Source organism: Mercenaria mercenaria, chromosome 17 (genome assembly GCF_021730395.1).
Source record: "Mercenaria mercenaria strain notata chromosome 17, MADL_Memer_1, whole genome shotgun sequence".
Classification (NCBI taxonomy): domain Eukaryota; kingdom Metazoa; phylum Mollusca; class Bivalvia; order Venerida; family Veneridae; genus Mercenaria; species Mercenaria mercenaria.
In genome coordinates, this window is record NC_069377.1 from 37,960,018 (window position 1) to 37,982,306 (window position 22,289).

The window sequence follows — 22,289 nt, forward strand, 5'->3', positions numbered from 1 at the left end:
TGGATTTTTGCAAATTATTCCTTTCCCTTCTCAAGAGAGATACAAATTTATGTCTTTTTTACTTCAATAAGCACTTGAAGACTGGAGACCTTAAAAGTCTTATCATTTAAAGTTGAAATGTATTTATATGTATTACCATATTCAATGTATCCATACCGTTCATTTAAAAGTAATGTCAACTTTGTGTTCTTTGAAATCGCTGTTTGATTAATAATTAAATTAATTGATATGAATGCTTGAAAAAATATATGTAATAAATAAACTTACCCGAACCATATAATCATTGTTTTTCTCAGCGGGGATTTTATTTACATTGCCCTTAACACGTTTAAACCCCCAGTTACCTTTATATAGGTAACTGACCGTTCCAAGGCGGTGCCCCTATTTCCAACTTGTTTTCCCTCCGTTTCGTATTTTGTGTTGCGTATGTTGTCATGTTTGATACTGGCATTCATTAATTGTCTGTGTAGTATTTTTGTGTTGCGTATGTAGTATTGTTTATTGTTGGCATTTTATTAGTATTGTCTTGTTTAACTTATTGAAAATAAGTGCGAGGTTGGTATGCCCTAAACGCGTTTAAACCCCCAGTTTCCTTTATATAGGTTACTGACTGTTCCAAGGCGGTGTCCCTATTTTCAACTGGTTGTTTTGTCTGCCTTGTATTTTCTGTTGCGTATGTTTTCTTGTTTGTTGTAAGCGATTCTCCTCCTTCTATTGCCCTCTCCTTTCCCTTCTATTTACGCTACGTTTTGCATCTCCTCATCCCCTCCCCCTTTACTTCTAGTAAGTTTTCGTGCCCCCCCCCCCTCCCCGCCTTGTTTTGGCAGCCGAATCCTAAGACGATACTTGATTGTTTTTTCCTACTTGTGTGGGTGCGTTTGTATGCTTGTGAGTCTATAACGGTGCCCTACTGTTTTTCTATGTGTTGTTTGTTCGTTTTTCTATGTTATTCAGTTGATCGTAGTTGTGTGTATATCTTTGGAACATGAGTGTCTTAGCTATTGTGGTTTACGTTGTAATGCGACTGTTTTTAAAGAACATGGCATTTCTTTGTATATTCGTCCTTGTTCAACTTTCCCCTTCGGGTTACCCCCACCCCCGACCACATTTTGCCCCTTACCATTTCCCTCCCCTTCATCTATATTTAGCATAAATTAATATGTACTTGTTGGATGTTTGAAGCAACCCGTCTGAAATATTTTTCCACGACAACTTCTTTTTGTTGTGGGCCTACTATACAAATGTGTGGCTCTGGGACTGTGTTTTTGGTGTTCTGTGCTTCCGAGAAATCTACCCTTACCCATTATCTTTTGAATTTCAAATTCAAGTCTCTGTGATATTAACTAAGGTATACATCTATGCAATATCATCTATGAAACCATACACTGATTTGTCAAAGAATATTAAAATATTGCTCAATAAATAGCATTTTTAGCCAAAATGAAAAGAACTTAAGAGGCAAACAAGTTGGTTTTTCGGCTGAAATTCAGAAATGTTTTTTTTTTCTTAAATATCGCAAAATATTAAATCTATCCCTACATCAGAAAAAAACAACAACTGTAAGCGTGGGGTTTACTGGAAAATATTTATTGATGTAATAAATAATAATGCAGCATACAAATTTCTAAATATAGATAAAGGCTTGAACAATAAGTTAAATAATTCAAAAATATTCCTAGGCAAGGGGCCAGTTTCAATCAATGATTGGTCGAATGCCTCTATCCGCCCCCACCCCCACCCCTATAATAAAACTAAGCAAATTTATTAGAAACAGTAAATTATGCAGGTTTTAATTTGAAATTAAACCTCGCGTTTTAATATGCAGTTTAAAAGCCTTAAACCAAAAAATAAGAGATTATATTAGGAAAGTAATTAACGTTAGTAAAATCAAAGTAAAGAAATAATATCAATAAGATATAAGAATATATCAATCCAAACATTCACTTGTTCAGTACGTACGTATTGCGTGAAATATGCAGCGATTTTAAAGTATTTTCTATGAACGGATTACATGAGAAAATGTTATTTTAAACAACTACAGACTTACAATATATGATTTGAGGCAAGAAAACTCAAACTTTAAACTTAACGCGGAGCCTTAGCGGAACAGTTGACTTTCGAACCACTAACTTTAAAGTTCCATTATGCTTTTAATTTCTATTTTAAAGACGGATAAAACATCTTTCTAAATAGATGATATGCATACTTACATAGTTAGAAAAGCATTAATTAAATTTTTAAAATATGAACTGTTCTAATTAAAGCTATAAAAGGCGGTAACAAATTATAGATTCAACTCAACATTAAAGTATCATCAATATGCAGACCTTCGACAAATGCTGAAGAAAATACTTATCAGAAATAGTATTTAACAAGAAATGAATGTATTTTATGTTCATAACGGAAAATGGGGCAGCCACATTTTAAACAAAGGCATTACAATTTAAACCACATACTCTTAAAACCTAAATAGTGTTAGTTCCGTCCCGAAAGTATTTCATGGAGTTGATATATGATTACTTAATGAATCTTCTGTTAGTCAATTCGACAGGAGCAAGTCATGAATATGGTGTTTGTATATTTGCTACAGCTATATTTTTGATGGGCAGACATGGATGTATGTAATTTATTTAAATGTATATATTGTAGTAAAAATCTAACATGAAGACTCGCGCAGAAAAGGTCGCCCTTGATACTTGCCACCAATGCTTTTAGTAAAAACAAAAAATTTAGAAATACAATGTGAATGTATATAATCTAAATTTTCTGACATTGTACCTAAATTGGTAACCTTCAAAAATAAAAGTATTATTATCTCTTTTATTTTTCCTCTTTTTTTCTGTTTCAGCGTGGTTATAATTTCGGTCTTTTGGGATCATGGAGTCCCTTCAATGTCTACATAAGAGTACCCAACTGAAGGCGGCGGTAAGGGGCGTGAAAGATTTTGCACTTTCCATTACATCTTGACAGACTCAGTCTAACCGATTCTGCTATTATTTTGCTTTCTTGCATTCTATGATTCTTAAGGATCCTTTTACAGATTTTATTGTTAAATTTCCTTTTCTTTTTTGTCTTTTTTCTTGTGAACTCATGAGTACCAGAATATTTTACAACTATATAGATAACATGGACATTTTCACAGAAAGAAATGTGCTAATATTACATGTAATATTACTCCCTTTAAAAGATATAAATAGCCCTCTATAAAGGACGTTATTTTCTTTTCCGTCAGACACATTTTATTAACCTCGTCAGAGCAATTACTTTTCTGCAGCGAACTCGTTCTGTGTTCGCATTAGAAAGGCCGCATTGTATCATGCTTTACCTGTGAAGTCAATTTTCCTATTATCAAATACCCATTAAAAGCTGTTTTTCTTGTGTTCATGTGCGTAATAATTGTTTTCAAAATAAAATCTTAAAAGTGATCCCCTACCTTTATAAAAGGTTTTCTATCCTCTACTTTCGGACACCATCCTGGTCCATTTTCATTTAGTCTTGACTGATTACTATGGAAACCATCAATGTAACTTGACGTTGTTATTTGCGCCGCTGTTACTTCGCCAGTCATCATTCCAAGGAGCCGTCCACATTTTGTTGCTAAATGAACAATGAATCAATATACACACCAATAATTTGCTTTTGAATCAGAACAATTAAACTTTTCATGCCAAAAGCTCGAATTAATTGCAAGGAAGCCGTTTACCGATACTTTGATGCTTTTTCTTCTTCATAAAACGGTCTAGGAAAGTATTTCATCTTCGGGACATTAAATGCTTTTAAATATGTATGTATGTATGTATGTTTATCTTGTTTCATCTATTCGTTTTACATTGATGATTTTTGTTAATGTGGAATGTTTGTTTGTGTTTTGGCAATTTTTCTGTGAAGCACTTTTAAACGTGTGCATTTGCATGAAAAGAGTGCTATATAAATGTGGTATAATGATAATAATAATACCGTAGGAAGAATGAAGCTATGACTAAAAATTTACCTCAGTAAAAAATTCATATAATCTTTCAAGCGTACTCTATGATCTGGTTTACAAGCTCAGAGCCATATTCGAGTTTATTGCTGCCAAACAGAGAAGCAAACTTGTCATTGAAATGCTACTTTTTCCTGAGTTACGGTGCTTGCATTAACTCTTTAGGTAGATCGTTATGCAAGCAAAATAATTATTAAATTATATTGAAAAAGTGCCAGTGTTTTCTGACATATATGGTGGCATATTTCTGCATACGATAACCAGATAAGTTTTGCGAAAATATATCGAGTTTTCACGTAAAACAGAAATGTTTTCGCGAAAACATAAAAGCTTTTCACGAAAATAACTGCAAATATTAAGTGGAAAAAATTGCGTTAGTGCCACTTTCTGCATAAGAAAACCAGACGAGTTTCGCAAAAATGGACCAAATTTTCTTGAAAAACGGTAAAGTTTTCGTGAAAATAAAATGTTTTCGCGAAAATAACGTTTTAATTTTGCGAAAACTTTACCGTTTTTCATGAAAGCTTGGTCCATTTTTGTGAAATCTATCTGGTTTTCTTATGCAGAAGTGGACACTAACACAAATTTTTCCACTTAATATTTGCAGTTCTTTTCGTGAAAAGCTTTTATGTTTTTGCGAAACATTTTTTGTTTTTCGTGAAAACTCGATACATTTTCGCGAAACTTATCTAGTTATCGTATGCAGAAATATGCCACCATAGACATAAAATCTATATAGCTTCTACTTAATAAATATGGGCAGGTAATACGTATGTGCGCGTTGAAGGAGGTGGAGGTGGAATGAGGGGTTGGTAAGAAGTTGAAGGAATGATGTGATATGACAATATCAAACAAGAAGATGTTTCCAGTAGTTACCAACGAAAAAGATTTTCCCACTACATTCATACAGGGAAAGGTGACCACAACCCCGTCTTTTGACGAAAGAGAATAATTTGTACAATTTTCGTACAAGGTCATCCAAGAAACATTTAGGTAAAAATATTTAAAAATTGGGCATATAGAGGGAAAGTGAGAACTACCCATTGGTGGCCATGTTTTATGATAAATATCAAAATAATTTGAACAATCTTGATTGAAGATCACACATAAGTACCATTTTTGTAAGATTATTTCAAAATCGGATCTGCATTTTCACACAATATTTTTATCAAAAAAAATCCTGTATATACATATAGGTAAAAGTGACCACTGCAGGCCATATTTTTGACAAATCAGAATAATCTGAAAACTCACAGAAAGGTATATAAGGAACATTCGTGTGAAATAGTTCAAAGTCTAATCAGCGGTTTACGAGGAGCTGTCGTTTGAAGATTGTTCTACTTTAGCTCTGAAAGCCCCTATGTACAACCAAGCAGAACCGTTTAAACATGACCACCCATGAAACACCCGAGCCAAATTTCATCAAAATTCATTACGTGATTTTGGAGGAGATTAGTTTACTGAAATTGTTGACGACGGACGGACAGATGTGCGCACGCACAACTGACACAGCGTGATCACATTAGCTTGTGCACAGGTGAACTGAAAGTATTACAGCCTTAAGAAATTGAGGTTAAGCATTTATACTATCTTCAATTTCTTCTACATGTGATGCCTGTTTTCCTGCTGAAACACGAAAAAATGTAACATTACAGTATGAAACAACTTGACCCGTAGCGAACACAGGCACCATATCAGCTTTCCTTAGATTACTACAAAAGTTTCATAATACACCTGTGGGGACCAAACTCTTCACATTTCACAGTTCACACTTCACATTTAGGTAGCAAATAAAGCATTACATTTTTACATTCAACACTTTAATTCTTAATTTTTCACACTTTACATTTCAAATTAACTTCTTCACATTCTGCACTGTGTAATTCTTACTTCGTATTTCACATTCCAAACATTATTTCGGTCATGTAATTGAAAGTTATCTACCTTGATGTACACCTGTACTATATATAAGCATGTAGGGAAAGAACCTGGCTACCGTGTTAGACCTAGATACCTATAAGGTATTTGATGGTTAAGATAATATGCGCCATCTACTAACTGATAACTGATTGTTACGATTTTTTTACGCATTAAAGACGATGATATTTCCGACAGACTGGTATTTTTTCAGTTGTTTTGTTATTCTCCACTTTGCTACTGTAAATCTTCAAGCATGACTACTAGCGTCCATTCTGTTCAGTAAAGCGCAAACTGAAGTAGAGCTACTTGATAGGTTTTCTAAGTAGCATCTTATATGCAACAAAAATGCGGCAAAATTAATCTATTTTTAAGTTTGTGTTTAAATTATCTCTCCAATGATATATGATTCGTTAAGTTTGTTTCCAAGTTACATCGGAGGCAAACGATTTATTAATGCAAAACGCGTCGAGTTTCACTCAAACTTTTGTGTAAAGACGGCTATATTTAAAGCAGCATGCCTCCAGATCGTTCGACAACAACAACAAAAAAATTCGATATCTTGAAAGAAATTCTATACTTCTGAAGAAGGCTTTAAAACTTAATTACTGACAAACTTTATGCTACGGAGAGAACTTGAGAATTTGCTGTTTTTACATATTTTTACGATGAAAATTGAAAAGCGTTTGTCACGCTTTTACTCCAGGTAAACTGTCTGATTAAAAATATCTATATTTATCACTACTTCAGCTAAAGCGCTATTGGGTTCGACGACGGGAAAATGTCTTTATTGCCGTGTCGATCCGGGGTTCGATTCCCGGCGCAGTCATCTTTTTTTTTCTTGATTTGGAACTTTTAAAATATGTTAGAAACAAAAATTCATATTCTAATGTTCATAATATGTTCAAACTTCAATTTGAAAGAAAGATTATTTTTAAGCCACATCTGGAGGCATGCTGCTTTAAAGAAATGCAAGATAGTGTTTTTGAAAACATTTGAATAAACGTACAAAAGCGTACAAAATTTCAATGGGTATCAATTTCTTAAAAGAAAAGGTAGGGTCACTGTTTTAGATTTCGCTCTATTTACAGTTGCGCTTGCCCTACACCCATTAAAACAATTACGTTTTTTTTTATCTTATTTCGTAAATTTACATTTATATACTGACAAGATAAAGAAACGCCTCATTGAAATTTGGCGTTATTTTTTTCCTAACGCTTTTAAGTAAAGGAGAAAAGCCGAAAACTGTCCATTATGTGAAAGAATGGACAAATCGAGGCGCAACGCGCCGAGATTGTCCATTCTTTCACATAATGGATAGTTTGAGGCTTTTCTCTGACTTAAAACACGGTCCTCTCGAATAAATCAAGATTGTCGTGATATTATATAATGTCCCTAATATTGTCCTCTTTGAGGCAAAGACAAATCATTGATTTGTGTCTCTGTGCTAAGTAAAAATACCAAGTCAAATAGAGTTTAAATAAGATTGCATGAAATATTTATTGCAATGAAAAGATTTTTTTAACACTAATGATATGCAGTGCTGATTTTAGGACAGTTTCGAACATATCACATTTTGTCATATTTACATATGATTTGAAGTATCTTTACAAAAAGTAAAATTTAGCTTGGCCTTATGATGTATGTATTAATAGTTTTCCACGCTTTGTTCGTGCTGAGTTTGCAGTTTTATATAGATGACAGGTCCAGGTGAAGACATTCTAAAATGTATGTATATGTATTTTATATAATTATTACAAAACAACCGTTCTTATCTCGCAATTACGTTGTTTTCTATCAATTTTATTAGAAGACAATAACACGTATTATATGAGACGTTTGCTAGTTATGAAAATTAAAAACAAAATAATGTATTGTTAAATTGAAATCATTGCGGCCAAATTTCCCTGTATACCGAAATACCGAAACATGCAGTAAAACGATAAGAAATTTGACGTGTTTAGTGTGTTTTTTTTTTGTTTGTTTGTCTTTGTAGTAGAAATGTGAAATTGCACATTTCTGAATGTCAGTTATGACAAAAAAAATTAACCAGGTGTTTTAGCTGGACTATTCAAAGAATAAGTAGAGCGGTTTCCAGTTTAACTCTGCCCACGGTTTTCTCGTTTAGAGCCCAACCATTATTTTATTCGCTTTTCAAGGAATTGCACTTTGTGCATCATTGAAGGTTCCATGTGCACCGCCGTATGAACACATGGTACAGAATCCAGGAACACTGGTTAGGTTAACTGCCCGCCGTTACATGACTAAAATACTGTTGAGAAACGGCGTTAAACCTAAAACAAACAAACAAACATTGGGTTTAATATCATACGTTCCACATAAGGGTTTTTTTATTGCAGCTACAAATTCTGAAAAAAAACACGTTGCAGTTTTAATATATTTCGAAACTTTCGAATTTCAAAGACTGATGTATTCACACCTCTCAACGTACAAGGTTGTTACTATACCTGTCCATTATTAACCTGTACCTGTCCATTCTTAAAGTATCCATTATTTTAAGAATGGACTCTTACAGGTTAATAATGGACAGGTATAGTAAAATAATCGTGTGTATAGAGCGGTATCGGTACAATAACCTATATAATGGATAAAACTAACAAAGGATTACGTCACAACCGTGTTTTAATTGTTGTGAAATGTGGTAAATCTACATGTACTCTGACCGACAAACACAGTGAACAAAAACTCGCGCGATTTCATTCAGCCATTTGTTCACTTCATGTACCTGGTCATGATTTCCTCGTGCAGTCCGTGCATGTAAACCAGGTGGTTTGATTGAACGATTTTTGCACATGTACATGTGTAATACGACACAAAACCATATTTTCAGCTATTCTCTGAAAAAACATTAGTTTTCGTAATGCCGAGGCTGAATTCTGAAGAGAGGGCTCAGGTTTTGGCTATGCTTGAATGTTGGCGAACGCAGGAACAAGTTGCTAGACGTTTTAACGTCTCTCGTTCGACAATTGTGCGTCTTATTCGACGTGTTAGAGACCCGGGAACGTCTATCGATAGACCACGTTCAGGTAGACCGCGTGTAACGTCAATACGACAGGATAATTATATACGTCAACGTCATTTACGTGACAATTTGTGACGGCGCAATCTACGTCACGTATAGTTGTAGGTAACCGTGGACGTCCAATTAGTCGACATACAGTAAAAAATTGACTCAGAGAACGCGGAATTACCTGTCGTAGGCCCTACCGCGGTCTAATTCTAACGTTACGCCACCGTCAACAACGTCTTATTTGGGCTCGCAACCATCGCGGCCAGCGTTGGCAGAACGTAGTGTTCAGTGACGAGTCGCGTTTCAACTTGTGAAACGCCGACGGACGTATCCGTGTCTATAGACGACGCCATGAACGCTACGCAAACAATTGCGTTTTGGAGCACAACCGTTACGGTGGAGGTGGAGTAATGGTGTGGGCAGCAATCAACCATAGGTTTAAGTCCCAACTCGTCGTTTGCCAAGGTAATCTCACAGCCAGGCGTTACATCGACCAGATATTACGTCATGTAGTTGTCCCTTTATTCCGTCAACGTCAAGGATTAGTCTATCAGCACGACAACGCGCGACCTCACGTTGCACGCGTCACCAGGGACTTTCTACAGGCTAGAAACATTAATGTTTTACCTTGGCCGGCGTGTTCACCGGACTGCAATCCGATTGAACACGCGTGGGATTATCTCGGACGGCGGTTACGCCAACGTCAACCCCAGGCAGCAAACGTCCGGGAACTGGTAGCAGCGCTGCACCAGGAGTGGGCCAGAATCCCACGGTATCTGTTACGCAACTGGTGCGGCTCTATGAGGCGTCGCCTTGCTGCTGTGGTTGCTAGCAGAGGTGGCCACACGCGCTACTGATTTTTCTAATGCAATTTCTCCGACCGGGCTATTAAAATTCAAGATTTAAGCATAATGCGACAATGAAATGTTTTCTTATTGACCATAAATTCTTGTAAAGCATTTAATTTGCGAATGGAATTGTTCTTTTCTAATTTTGAATCACGGTTAACGAAAAATTGTATACCGAGTTTGAATGAGGCGTTTCTTTATCTCGTCAGTGTATTAAATACAGTTCCTATTGGTGGATATAAAACTAAATACCACAATAATGATAAGATGATTACTTGGAAGATATATGTGTAAACGGTGACAATACAGCTTTCCCGGTCACTAACATCCTTCTTGACTGAAAATATTTGAAATAGTTTGATATATGTGATCGTCACAATGAGACTAGGAGAAAGTGATGCGATTCAGGTCCTTGTCTGAAAGATTAACGCCACATTTTGACTGTAAAATGTAATATTTTGTATTTTCTATTGTGCTTGTTGATGAGCAAACAAATGAAACAAATGACCATATCCTTTGAAAAGAAATGTCCTATATAATTTTAAGTAAGTGGTGTTGATTTTATCAACGCATCACTTCCTTTAGAAGCGTCTATCAACAGTGATTCTAGCTTATAAATGTGTTAAATGTTTGGACATCCTTTTGTGCAGGGATCGCATAATCTGCTAGGCAAACGCCGTGTTATCAATATGATTCTGTAGTGGAACTAAGTGGATACTGATTATATACAATTTAGCTTAATGCCGATTTCTACGCATTTATGAAAATACATTGGCTGTCTTGCTGAACCGGATTAAGGAAACATCAAACAGTTTTTGTACAAAAAATAATAATACCTTCGAGTTCACAGTAAAAGGAAAGGCATTAGTTTGCCCATCTATAAAATGTTTAGAATGAAACAGGCGTTCTTGTTCCCTAAACTTTCATTTACTTAAGATTACTGCAAATGTATTCGTTGGGACAAAATCCAAAACACGATTGTTACGTTTAAAAAATATTTATAAGTGTTTTGTTTGAGAAGTCATATCTTCATAAGCTAATAGGTAAAAGTCCTGCAATTTTACCAGTAACCATTTTTGTAGGCAGTCATAGTTATCACAAGGAATTTGTATTTCATTGTATTAACAGACACCATTTACAGCATCTTTGTTTTTCCGTAGGTCGAATTGGCTTAGTCCTTACTCGGGAACAAAACCAAGCTGAATAAAGCATGTTAAGTCACCTTTTGTGCTCTTCTTTTGAATTACGGTGACATCATTTTGACACTTCTATGACAGGAATGTAAAACGGATACCAACACAACTATAAACAGTACGTTTATGTACCCGAGATGTAGGGTCTCAAACAAGGGATTTAATCGTATCAGAGGGCCTTTATATACTGAAATTCATTGATCAATATTTCAGCGAACGCAAAAATTAGCCAATGCATTTTATTAAGATACGGTTTGTTTACAGATTATATTGATATCTCTAAATACGATTACTGAATATGACTTCCCTTGCAGCCGCAAATGTATCGGGGTTTTATCCATAATATTTTTACATACCTCTCCCATAAACGATAATTTCATTGATCTGAAGGTTCAGGTATTCATCCGACACAATATCCGGATCAGAATGTACATTTGTTTGTAGTGTAACGTAACGACCAGTCATTGGAGCTTCACATACGAACAGGTGCATGTCATTTTTGTGGGCGTTTATCATACCACCGCACATATATGATCCGAATGTAAGAAAGCTCCATTCATCTCTACCTATCCACAGAACCATTCTCTGCCAATAACTTCCGGCATCTAACGAAAAGAAAAACATCAATCTGCATTTTAACATATATGTACGAGTGACACATTTACACACACATTTATTTAATCGTAGAGTTATACAAATTCCTGTAAATCTTGTCTGAGTCACTTCTGCTGGTTTGTTTCCGAATGCAACTTTATTTATAATGTCTGGTCGGCTTCGAGTTGATTGCTTCATATATGTAAATACAAGTACCATTATTGCCTCGTCGTTGTTGTTCATTAGACCAAGTTCATACAGGCATATACAATAAACATTTGTATCTCTTCGATGTCACGTTCCTTGATTCGTGTAGATATGTAGAAATTCCCGTTAATTCCATGTAAAAACTAACTTGTACAACATTCACCTACGTTAGTGAAATCATTTCACTATAAATCTTAATCGCTATCAAACATTGCAGACAAAATGTTTTAGAACAAGTTACTATTTGAAGACTGTAAACAAAATACACATTTTTAAAGTTAATGTAAGAATGATAACTTAGACATTTCTACGTACTGACCCTTTCCTTGACCAAATTCACGAACTGCTATATATTTCTGATTAACAAAAATAGAAAGATATACAAACCTGTGTCTTTAAGCTCTCGGTGAATGATTGCGCCGTAAATCTGATGACTGAAACCAAGATCAACCTTAAAATACGGCTCTATAACAGGCGAAGAAATTCTGAAATTTACTCTTTCGGAACCACCTGATGAAAGAAAATGAGTTAATTTCAGAAGATAAACATCTTGAAACAAGTAATATGTTGCTTACAAATAGCATTATTTCATATCAATTTGAAATAAAAAAAATTGTGAGTAGGAGTATGGGCTTCGTAAACTAATTGTAAAACTGTAACAATTACTAAGGTCTAACAATTACTAAGGTCTCTGAACCTTATTCATCGCATTTTGTCATGAAGATACTTTGATAATGACCGCAAAATAACATACAAGTTCACCTCTTTTACATAATGACTCGTTGTATACGTTGAAGTAATTTAAAAACACATGAGCCTAGGATGGTAAGAATATGTTCCTTAAAAGGTTTCATATATTTTCATAAATCCTAGTATGTTGCATAAAGAGATGGTTAATATTATTTTCTAAAGGAAGCAGGACTACAGCTCGTGAAACTGATATCCCGGTTCTTGTTTTGGACGTAGAGACATTAGATCGCCAGTAAAAACTATCGAAAATCAATAAACGTCTTGAATCGGCTATAGATACACTTTGACCTTCAAAAATGACCTTTGGGCGAGTTCATTAACTAAGGTGGATCTGGTATTCGGATCATCTAGGTATATAATGTAAGAAATTAACTAGACTTTAATATTTACTGTTTTGAATTATTTTTCTTCATTTTTCCCATTTGTTTACTTTTATATCATTTTTTCTCTCAAAATTTATTTCATATCAGAAAAAAAATATTTCAATTCACAAACAAGATTAATCCTCAGATTCGCTGGCAGTATCGGTTTCTGAATCGTCCTTTGAATCATCAACGTTTATAATGATTTTCGTAAAAAAGCTGGACATTATACAATGTAGTTATCAGTAAAGTAAAAAAGTCGTATCCTTTACGGGATTCGAACCCACACCTACACTTAATACATTGTATACGACGTTCACTCTAACCTACTAGGCCAACGTGACATGTTTAGAACGTCCGATTTGTTGGTGTGTATTATGTATAAAATATGTATTCAGTAAACTACAGCACCCCTTTTACTTGGATTAGTTAAATATTAAAAGTACATTTACGCTCGACTGCACAATAATTTATATGTATCGATGCTCATGTTGGTAACGTTGCTGTAATAAGCACCATGACTGTAGTGTTACTGCTCGATAAGTTGAAGATCACAAATGTATTTTAATAATAAATGAACATTAATATATTTGAATAAAATTTGCAAAATCGATATTTTGATATATATTTTTTCGTCAATGTTGGTTAAGCTGTCTAACAAATTTTACTTTGATTTATGAGACATCTATAACGCCTGTTTAGTGAATTCACGCATGAAGGATAATTAAGAATAAGAGATGTTTTATGTTCAGATCATGACGATGCCACGGTAAAAAGCCCTTATGTAAAATGATATTTTAAACATTAATTTCTTAGATGAGACGTCATTAAACGGTCAGAAATAGCTACCGAGGAAAGTTAACATTTTCATAAAAATTTATTGTGAACGTAGTAACGGTAATGTTTCGCGGAATAAACTACAGACATAAGATAAGTCAACTTGTCTTACAGAATATTCTTTATTTCTAATAGCCGAGATACACCATTATTTGCTCTTGTTATTATTTAGTTTCTAAAGTACAGTCAATTGATGGAGTATCATATATAGCTCAGGACATGTCGCTGTCCAAGGCATTGTCCTGTCTAAGACTCTCGAAATTACAATTCACATATTCGCGCCGTAAAATGGTGTCATATATATTCGAAATGACATGCCTCTAGATCAACACCAAAATTTCATACTTAAGAAAACAGACAAGAATTTTGTACCAGAGCATTCTTGGTGAAATTGATATTTTAATGCGCGTCGAATAAAATACAGTAAATTCTTTAGCCTCTTTTTCAATTTTCAAAAGTAATAGATAAAACTTTATAATAGATAAAACTTTATTAAAACACACAAAAAACATTTTTTTAAATTCTTCCTCTGCAATTGCAAGAAAGCTTTTAAACGAGGAGCATGGAGCTTTAAAGTGTTGACATAGAAGATGTGACAGATGTAATGATTTGTAATCCGCTTACGGAACAGTCCATTCACAATAAGTTGCTGGTCTAGGTTTTCTTCCGCTGGTTTAAGAAAGTTTTCATTAGGTCTAAACACAGATCCTGGTGGTGAATCTACTCGCTTGAAGTAAGCAACGTTGTCCATGATTGTTATCTTGTCCTCTGAAAAAGCACATCAAGGCTCGAATAAAACATTATCCTTTAGACAAAAAGGTACATGTTATCTTCAAATAAGCACATCTCGTATTAGACTTTACCAAAATGATAGTTTTGCCTATCGAGGCGGCACTAGGGAGTAATTATTTTATTTCTTTAAAATGAAGCAATACATTTATGCTGGATATCTCTGATTTAAACGTAATGAAATAGAACACAAGAGAGTTGCACAAATGGAAGCCTATGGTCTTTCGTCATGGATCTTCAAAGCCATCACCTTCATCCTCTTTGCTATGTTACTAAATATGACGGAGAAACCTTGCAGACAACCCAAACTTTTGTATTCTTTGAGGAAGACCAGGTATCAAGGTACCGATGCCATTCTTTTCGTGTAGAAATACAACTACCTGGTTCAGGGGTTAACAGAAAGTCACTCGAAAGATATCCATAAAGTGACGACTCAAGACGAAATCTAGTTAACGGAAAACACCCCAGTAGTTTTATTTTGTTGAAGATGCACGTTTCAAAGTAAAAAAAAGACAATTAACTAAATACGACATCTTTTGTTAAATCATTTCTTTGTTTGAATGAAATAAACAATTTATATATTGAAAAAACGTTATTACCACAAACTGGAATGCCTTCACAAGACCTGAAGTTAGATTTTGAGTAACACACAGGAAACTTTGAAAACTTTTCCAACCTGGAAGAGAGTTTAAAAACACTAAAGCTAGAAATTAGTACAGTATCGTACAGTTTATATTTAAGGTGGATATCTATATACATATCCAGCATCATGATACAAATCTATGGATTTTTGTCTGATTTAACCGGATTTGAAGAATGAAACCTCGAGCATAAAAACGATATATAGTTGCATTTTATCACGCTATGAACGGAAAGAGGCCTTGTTTATTTCCGCTCGTTCATGCTTACTGAAATATAACGATAAAATTATTGCTAAACATTATTCATCCGGGACGGGGATTATGTTTTCCGTGACGATTTGATAGAAGACATTGTGTCTGAAATCATTTGTCCTCGACCTCTGATTCCTGTGGGGAAGTTGGCAGTTACTTGCGGAGAACAGGTTTATACTGGTACAGAATCCTGGAACAATGGTTAGTTTAACTGCCCGCCGTTACATGACTTGGTCCTTCGGGATCATGCAATCCATTCAACATATGTGTAATAGAGTTCCGTTTAAGCCGGTGCTAGGGGGGCGTGAGAGGTGTTGCACATTTCATTACCTCTTATGAACAGACTCAATCAAATCGAGTCTGCTATTATTCTTTTTGGTTGCATTCTTTGCTTCCAAAGGATCTTTTTACAGATCTTTATAAACTGGACGCCGCACGAATATTGGACATTATAACTAACGTCATTATGCCCTCTCACCAACAATCGTTTATCGTTCCATTTTGAATATTAGATTAAATACTTTTTAGAAAGATACAATATCATTTATCAAGAGCTGGCTGGTTTTAGGAAACAAAGTTCACTTGAAAATATATTTTTTAGGACAATTACACAGGGGTACGCTTGAATTCCTGTATATGGGATGGTTGATTTTTTCCAGATAATAGAATTTCTTCACACTTTAGATACTGAAGGGCAATTATCTAAGGAACAAATAATTCAATATAAGTCGTAATTTGTTGTTTTTTTGAAAAAAAAAAATGCCGTTTTCAAGGGTGAAAAACTCCTTTTCAGTACCTTTTACCTGACTTTTATTGCATATATTTGTCGCTTTGAAATATTTGAATATGTAAAATAAGTATTGAATACATTCGAAGGAAAGGGTACCATTATGAGAATCCAAATTCTGTCAAATGTTCACAACTAATAAAACCGTGTATATATCCAGTAACACCAACATGCGCAAATAATAGATCATTTGCTCAAAATACAGAATGCGCAAATTAGTGTCGGAAATTAATGCAGAAAGTACACACGGTGAGTAAACAGGCCAATATATTTTGTACTAATATGTATCGAAACAACTGAATACGTGCATACGGCTGAGAAAACATTGTGTTTAAATCGAAAATTAGAAGCAGCTCCAGAAAATCATTGCTTTTCAAGATCATTCGTAGGAATTACGATCTGGGACGGCAAATTTTGTTTCGTCGGCCTTCATTGATAAAGTAATACATATTTTTCCTCATTTTATAGGCAGTCTGGTGGTTAATTCATGAGTCGAACGACTTTTGATATTTAATGATGAAAGGAAATAAATAGAATGTGTACCATGCGCTTTTTATGAGGTACCAACGAGACTTGGGAATGAAGGATCAGAATAACACCAAAATGAAATTTTTGAATATAAAAACATTGGATCTTTAAATATTATTGCCACTCATTTCGGCAAAATAGTGGCTTTAATTTGAATAATGTTCATCAATTCTAGTGGGCCAGTCGTTTAAGTGTGTTGTCTGTCTGGTCATACAGTAACTCAGCGATTCTACAAACAATTCTGGACTAAAGAAAAAGAAAAAACGTTTTGCAGGACGTTCGTATCGAACGAAATGGATTAATAACTGGGAACAAAATACTCAGAAATTTACGCATTACTTAGTCGATTATTGCTGCCAAAGTGAGTTTACATTGTATACATTACAAGAAATAGGTATATACATCAATTGTATCATAAATATTCAAATAATTGAAATAATATATCTTATTTCTAAAATGCATGCCTGTATAAATGGGAAAAAAGCATAACAATTTGGATAAAACATTGACTGGTCCTTATCGCCACTACAAATTTGAAAGGAAGTTAAAAAGAAAACCAACTTTCTACAATAATTCTCCTCAAGGTCAGCAGCATATCGAGGATCAATATAATCAACGGTTGACCAATCATCACACGCTGTTGAAAATTTTGTTATGTTGTGATTGCCACGGTAACTTGCACCTTCATCCGCCAGATACATGCAACCTTTTCGTACTAAAAATATAAACAATTAAGAAACTTTTAGTACGATATAAAATTAAATGATATGTGTATGTTTAAAGCTCGAAAAAAAGAAGACATAATTTGACATTTTAATTCGTCCGGCTCAGTTACAAAAAGCACGACCGTGTACACAATAAAAAATGAATACAATAAATGATTCTAGGGGGAAAAGCCATCAAAATAAGTAATAAATGAGTGAATTTATACTTGTTGGTCTATAGAAGCAAAACGAAATATTGAAAAAGTGTTCATCTTCAGCGTGATATGGCACACTTCCCGAAGTAAGCCACGAACTATTTCCACTCTTCTTGAAGGCAAATATTTCCTGTAGACTGTCCATATCAGCAATCTTGGGACAATAATCTGTGTAACCACCCTGTATCAATAGATGCAATCGGTGATTCTTTTGAATGGCACAGGATAGTCAAGACGAATATTTAAATATTTTTGGTTGACATATTACATCAGTGCAGAAATATTAGTGAATAATGTAAAAGGGTGTTTTTGTAAACATTTGTGCGAAATAGTGGCTTTAAAAGTGAGAAATGCATTCAAAGTTAACTGTTGATAGCTGTGCTAACCTAAGCAACAGCTTCCAAACGTACAAGAATCTTGAACGTCAATTTTCTTTTTTGGACTGCTTAGAAATGTAGCTGGCCAATGTTCTACTGTTATATATGTGCTTCAGACTTTATTTATCATTAGAAATGATAAAACCACATGAACTGCTACTAGCTGTGTAGTACCATTTTTTGGTTTAAAAAGTTAAAAAAAAAACACCAAAAATTGCAGATAGTGTCAGTTTTATCTTTTAAAGATCTTTTTCTGAGTTTCTCGGGATCACACAAAGCGGCACTACTACGACAACTGTCTTTTCCGACTATATAAGACTTTACATGAAGTTGATTGAAAGGACCGAAATATTGCGATTGATCTTAATGTGTGCCTATTGCATTCCTGAGACGGTGATATCAAAACATTTACAGGAAAATCAACATAATGGCTTAGATGATTTATTAAAATAGTTATTATATAGTAGATTATTATATAAATACTTGATAAAATAAATACAGTAGGAGTCTTTACTATACAGCACTCCAAAAGAATGGCGAATTTGTTGTAAGACTTTCTTTCAAGCAATATGATTTGTTTAGCCAAGACGTTCATATATTGATAGATAATATTTCAGTGTTGCGTCATTGACGAAACGGACAGAAATAATATTAAAAAAACGACGATAACTTTCTTATTTCTTAACGAAACATACAAGTGTGAGCAATCATTTTCTTAGTTAGAACATTTCTTATCCGATGATCATAGTTTCGATTCAAAATTTGATAAAAAGATGCTTACGAATTTTTTGGAATGGCGAGCAATCATTTACAAAATGAAAATCGGCAGAGTTCACATGTGAGTGAAGAATAGAAAAAATTCAACTCTATAACATTTATAAGCGCCTTGTTAAAATGATCGTTGTAGTCGTTTTAATCAATGCGAAAGTATCATGTCACCAAACGGGAGATGTGAAAAAATAATATCACATGTGCAGAAAATCATAACAGCGCTTTTGTGGATGTGATATTGAATTACTAATCATATCACATGCGCAGAAAATAAAATAACGATTTTGCACACGAGATATCAAATCACTGGGGAGTATGATATATTATTCAAGTTAAACTAATGGGAAAAATTACGAGTTTGTACGTTCAATGCCCAGTATGTTAATGAGCCTATTTCTAAATATGAGTAATTCAGACTGAGCTTTGAGATAATTACAAATCAGTTACAAATGAAACGTAGACTTTAAAAATGTTTCAGTCTTGCTTTTGCCTTTTTATCGTCAATTTAGCAAAAATACCGCTGAAACTTTGCTTGAAGGTGCATTAGGAACCCACAGACTGCTCTAAAAATTTGCACTGCTATAGTATTGCTAAAAGCAAAGTTATGGCAACTTTAATATTTATCGTTCTTAAGTCAAAGTTTCATACTGCTAACACTGATGAATACAGGCTCAGCTTGCCTTTTCAAATGTGCACTAAACATATAATAGGGTTCTTATATTACTAGTAGCAGATTGATCTGGGATGCTGTATTCGGCTGGAGTGGATATTGCCATGCCTTGGCCAAATTCGCCACGAGAGTCAAATGCAAAATCCCAGATCTAGGTATTGTTATAATGACCCTTTTACCATATACTTCCATCAGTTTGTTGATTTGTTATAGAAAGAAATCTTGATTGTTTATCTATGTTAAAATAGAACTGAGTTTAGTTTTTGTGTGCGCTATTTGCAGAACTGTGTCAGGTCATGAATATTAAAAGAAAGCAGGTCGGCAGCATATACATGTACTATAGATTTTTTCTGTCTGATTGTATTTTTGTGTTACGTAAAAGCCGTATTTTTACAGAATTTATATAGGTTTATAATAAATGGGAATATTAATTTTCTTTTAAAAAATTATCTGAAGTACCTTTAAGAGAAAGAACTGAGAAGAATCTCCAAAAGTGACCTCTTCCTCAGTGCTGTTGCTATGGTGACAACAAAAGTGTAAGGTCACACCGGCATCAGATGTTAAGTTAACTTTCGGTAACATGCCGTCATATTTGCCTTGAAGAACTGCGTAATCCTCTAACAGAATAAACCCGTCTCTAAATTCTATAATGAAATAGATGTTTTAAAATGAAAAGGCATTCATATTGTAAGATCGTACCTTTTACAATTGACATATACACATGTTATTCCGCAACGTGGTCTTGTGGCATCGCCGCGGTTACGAAAAATCAAAGGTTCGAATTCAATTGGGAATCGTCCGGCTAATGAGTCACCAAGTAACTGATGGTATTTCTGCCTGACGACTGACCTAGCTGCGGCAACCATATCAAAACAAAAGCCATTATGACTGTTTAAAGGTCATGATTCGGGGTGTGGTTGTTAAGTTTTGCCACTTTGCTATAATAAGCATTTACCATTTATTTTAATGAGATGTACCGGAACGGTACGTGTGTATTCATGTTTGCGTTATTATTTCGTTTTTATATTGGTGTTTTCCCATTTACTTATATTTCGGCCTGGTTAAAGTGGGGATAAATCTAAATATCGAAATTTCGCTTTTATAACATGAACAACAAGAAAAGAAAAATGGCGCGGTTCTTCTAAAAGTAACAGTGTTGCATTTCGTTCAATAATACCAGAGGTCCAGCTTCATAAACTAAATGTTTTATTTAACCAGTATAGAAAACAGTTCTTTGAGCGGTTGTATTAAATTATATTGAATAATATTCTATTTTTACCTTTCGGGCAGAGTTCTCCAACTTTAAAAATACAGTAATTTCCTGGAGGCCAGTAGGGCTCGACTGAATCATTATCACTGGCTGTATGATGTGCTGGATGTTGATCATTGCGGCTACAAAAGTTTAGCTGCACTGTACGTCTGTGGAATGGTCCTGAAATTTTTAAAAGAGTAAATTTTATCCCGTTACAGAAGATGTTGCCGTTAAAGGATACGCAACGGTACACATATTTAGCGTTATTGTAATACACAATGTTCATTAACATTTCATACCCAATTTGCTCATTAGGTAAATCCTCAATGCTCGTCAGGTTATTGAAACGATAGGAATTCCTAGGTGATTTGAATAGGGAAAACAGCCGTAATTTAACAGTCAGTTCTGTTTTGTATTATTTATGAGTTATAAGTGTACAGAACAGTCATTTTAAGCTAATTGACTTCGAAGGTAGAAATAACATGGTGATGAGTCATCTTCCACCTGTTCAATTTCCTTATTAGTTTTCAAGACCTGTGCAAACTATTTTTATCTGTCCATTTCTCATAATGCATTGTTTTGTTAGCATTTTTGTAAGACCATTCCAGAATGTTACTTTACTGTAAATTATATATTGGAAGGACATGGTTCACCTAAGCCTTGTATAACCTACACTATTTTCAAATTGTTGACAATTGAAAGAATTATACATTGTTTGCTACCAAAATGTTTATCGTCTAAGTATACTAAATTGAGTTTGGTTTTTTAAATAAAACAGAACTACTATTTTGTTCTAAACATGTCACTGAATTTTTACAGACTTTTTGGTTTGGAGTCACGCCTATGTATTGTTTTTGATTTTTTGGTACCCAAGTGTGTGTTAATATGATACGAAAAGCCGGGAAGCTGCCGCAAACCGAGATCAATATGTTACGAATTCAGTGATTGGTTGCAGGAACAAATGACCTCTGACGTAAGCTGCGCAATGCGGAAATATTGGAAGTCTTCCGATTGCAGTTGCTCTTTTGTTTGTCTATTATTAAAATGGGGGTGTACAGCAATATGAATATAACTATAAAACGTAAGTCTGTACGACAAACTGACAATTTCTCAATTTTGACGTTTACATTATTCATGATTGAGTTTACATTTATCCATTGTAGTAATTGTTAAAAAGATTTAACAGGCAGTTGTGAAATTTGTTAGAGAACACCCCCCCCCCCCCCCCCCCCCCCCCCCCCCGAAAGGATGTAACCTGCCAAAAGGTGTCTCAAAAGACATTTTGTCGCCAATTTTTGACAGGACTATTATGGTTGGTTCGAAAGATAAGGGGGTATATTGCTTTGCACATGTCAGTACGACAGTAGAACGGTTCATAGACCATAACATTTCAGCCTGGTAACTATAGAACCATTTAACGCACAGTCTTCAAACTTCATAGGATAATTGGTCTCATTGAGTAGAGAACCCCTATTGTTTTTGCGGTCACTGGGTCGAAGTCACAGGGGCCTAGTAAAGGAAATTGGTTTTCTCGAACGCTTTGCGCTAGAGTCTTAAAATTTTATATGGAGGTTGGACACCA

The 22,289-nt window shown here is 34.6% G+C and overlaps 2 protein-coding genes across 2 annotated transcripts in view; both read right to left on the bottom strand.

The window, feature by feature from the left end:
• LOC128550049 (uncharacterized) overlaps nucleotides 1-14,474 on the bottom strand; it is a 28,114-nt gene extending 13,640 nt beyond the window's left edge. The window contains exons 1-4 of the mRNA XM_053527980.1: nucleotides 14,346-14,474; nucleotides 12,160-12,282; nucleotides 11,328-11,576; nucleotides 3,434-3,597 (exon numbers count right to left, since the gene is read on the bottom strand). Of these exons, the coding sequence (XP_053383955.1) occupies nucleotides 3,434-3,597; nucleotides 11,328-11,576; nucleotides 12,160-12,282; nucleotides 14,346-14,472 (663 nt within the window). The 5' untranslated portion in view covers nucleotides 14,473-14,474. The remainder of the gene's footprint in view (nucleotides 1-3,433; nucleotides 3,598-11,327; nucleotides 11,577-12,159; nucleotides 12,283-14,345) is intronic.
• Nucleotides 1-22,289, bottom strand: part of LOC123534117 (uncharacterized) — a 310,888-nt gene that overhangs the window by 20,356 nt on the left and 268,243 nt on the right. The window lies entirely within an intron of this gene.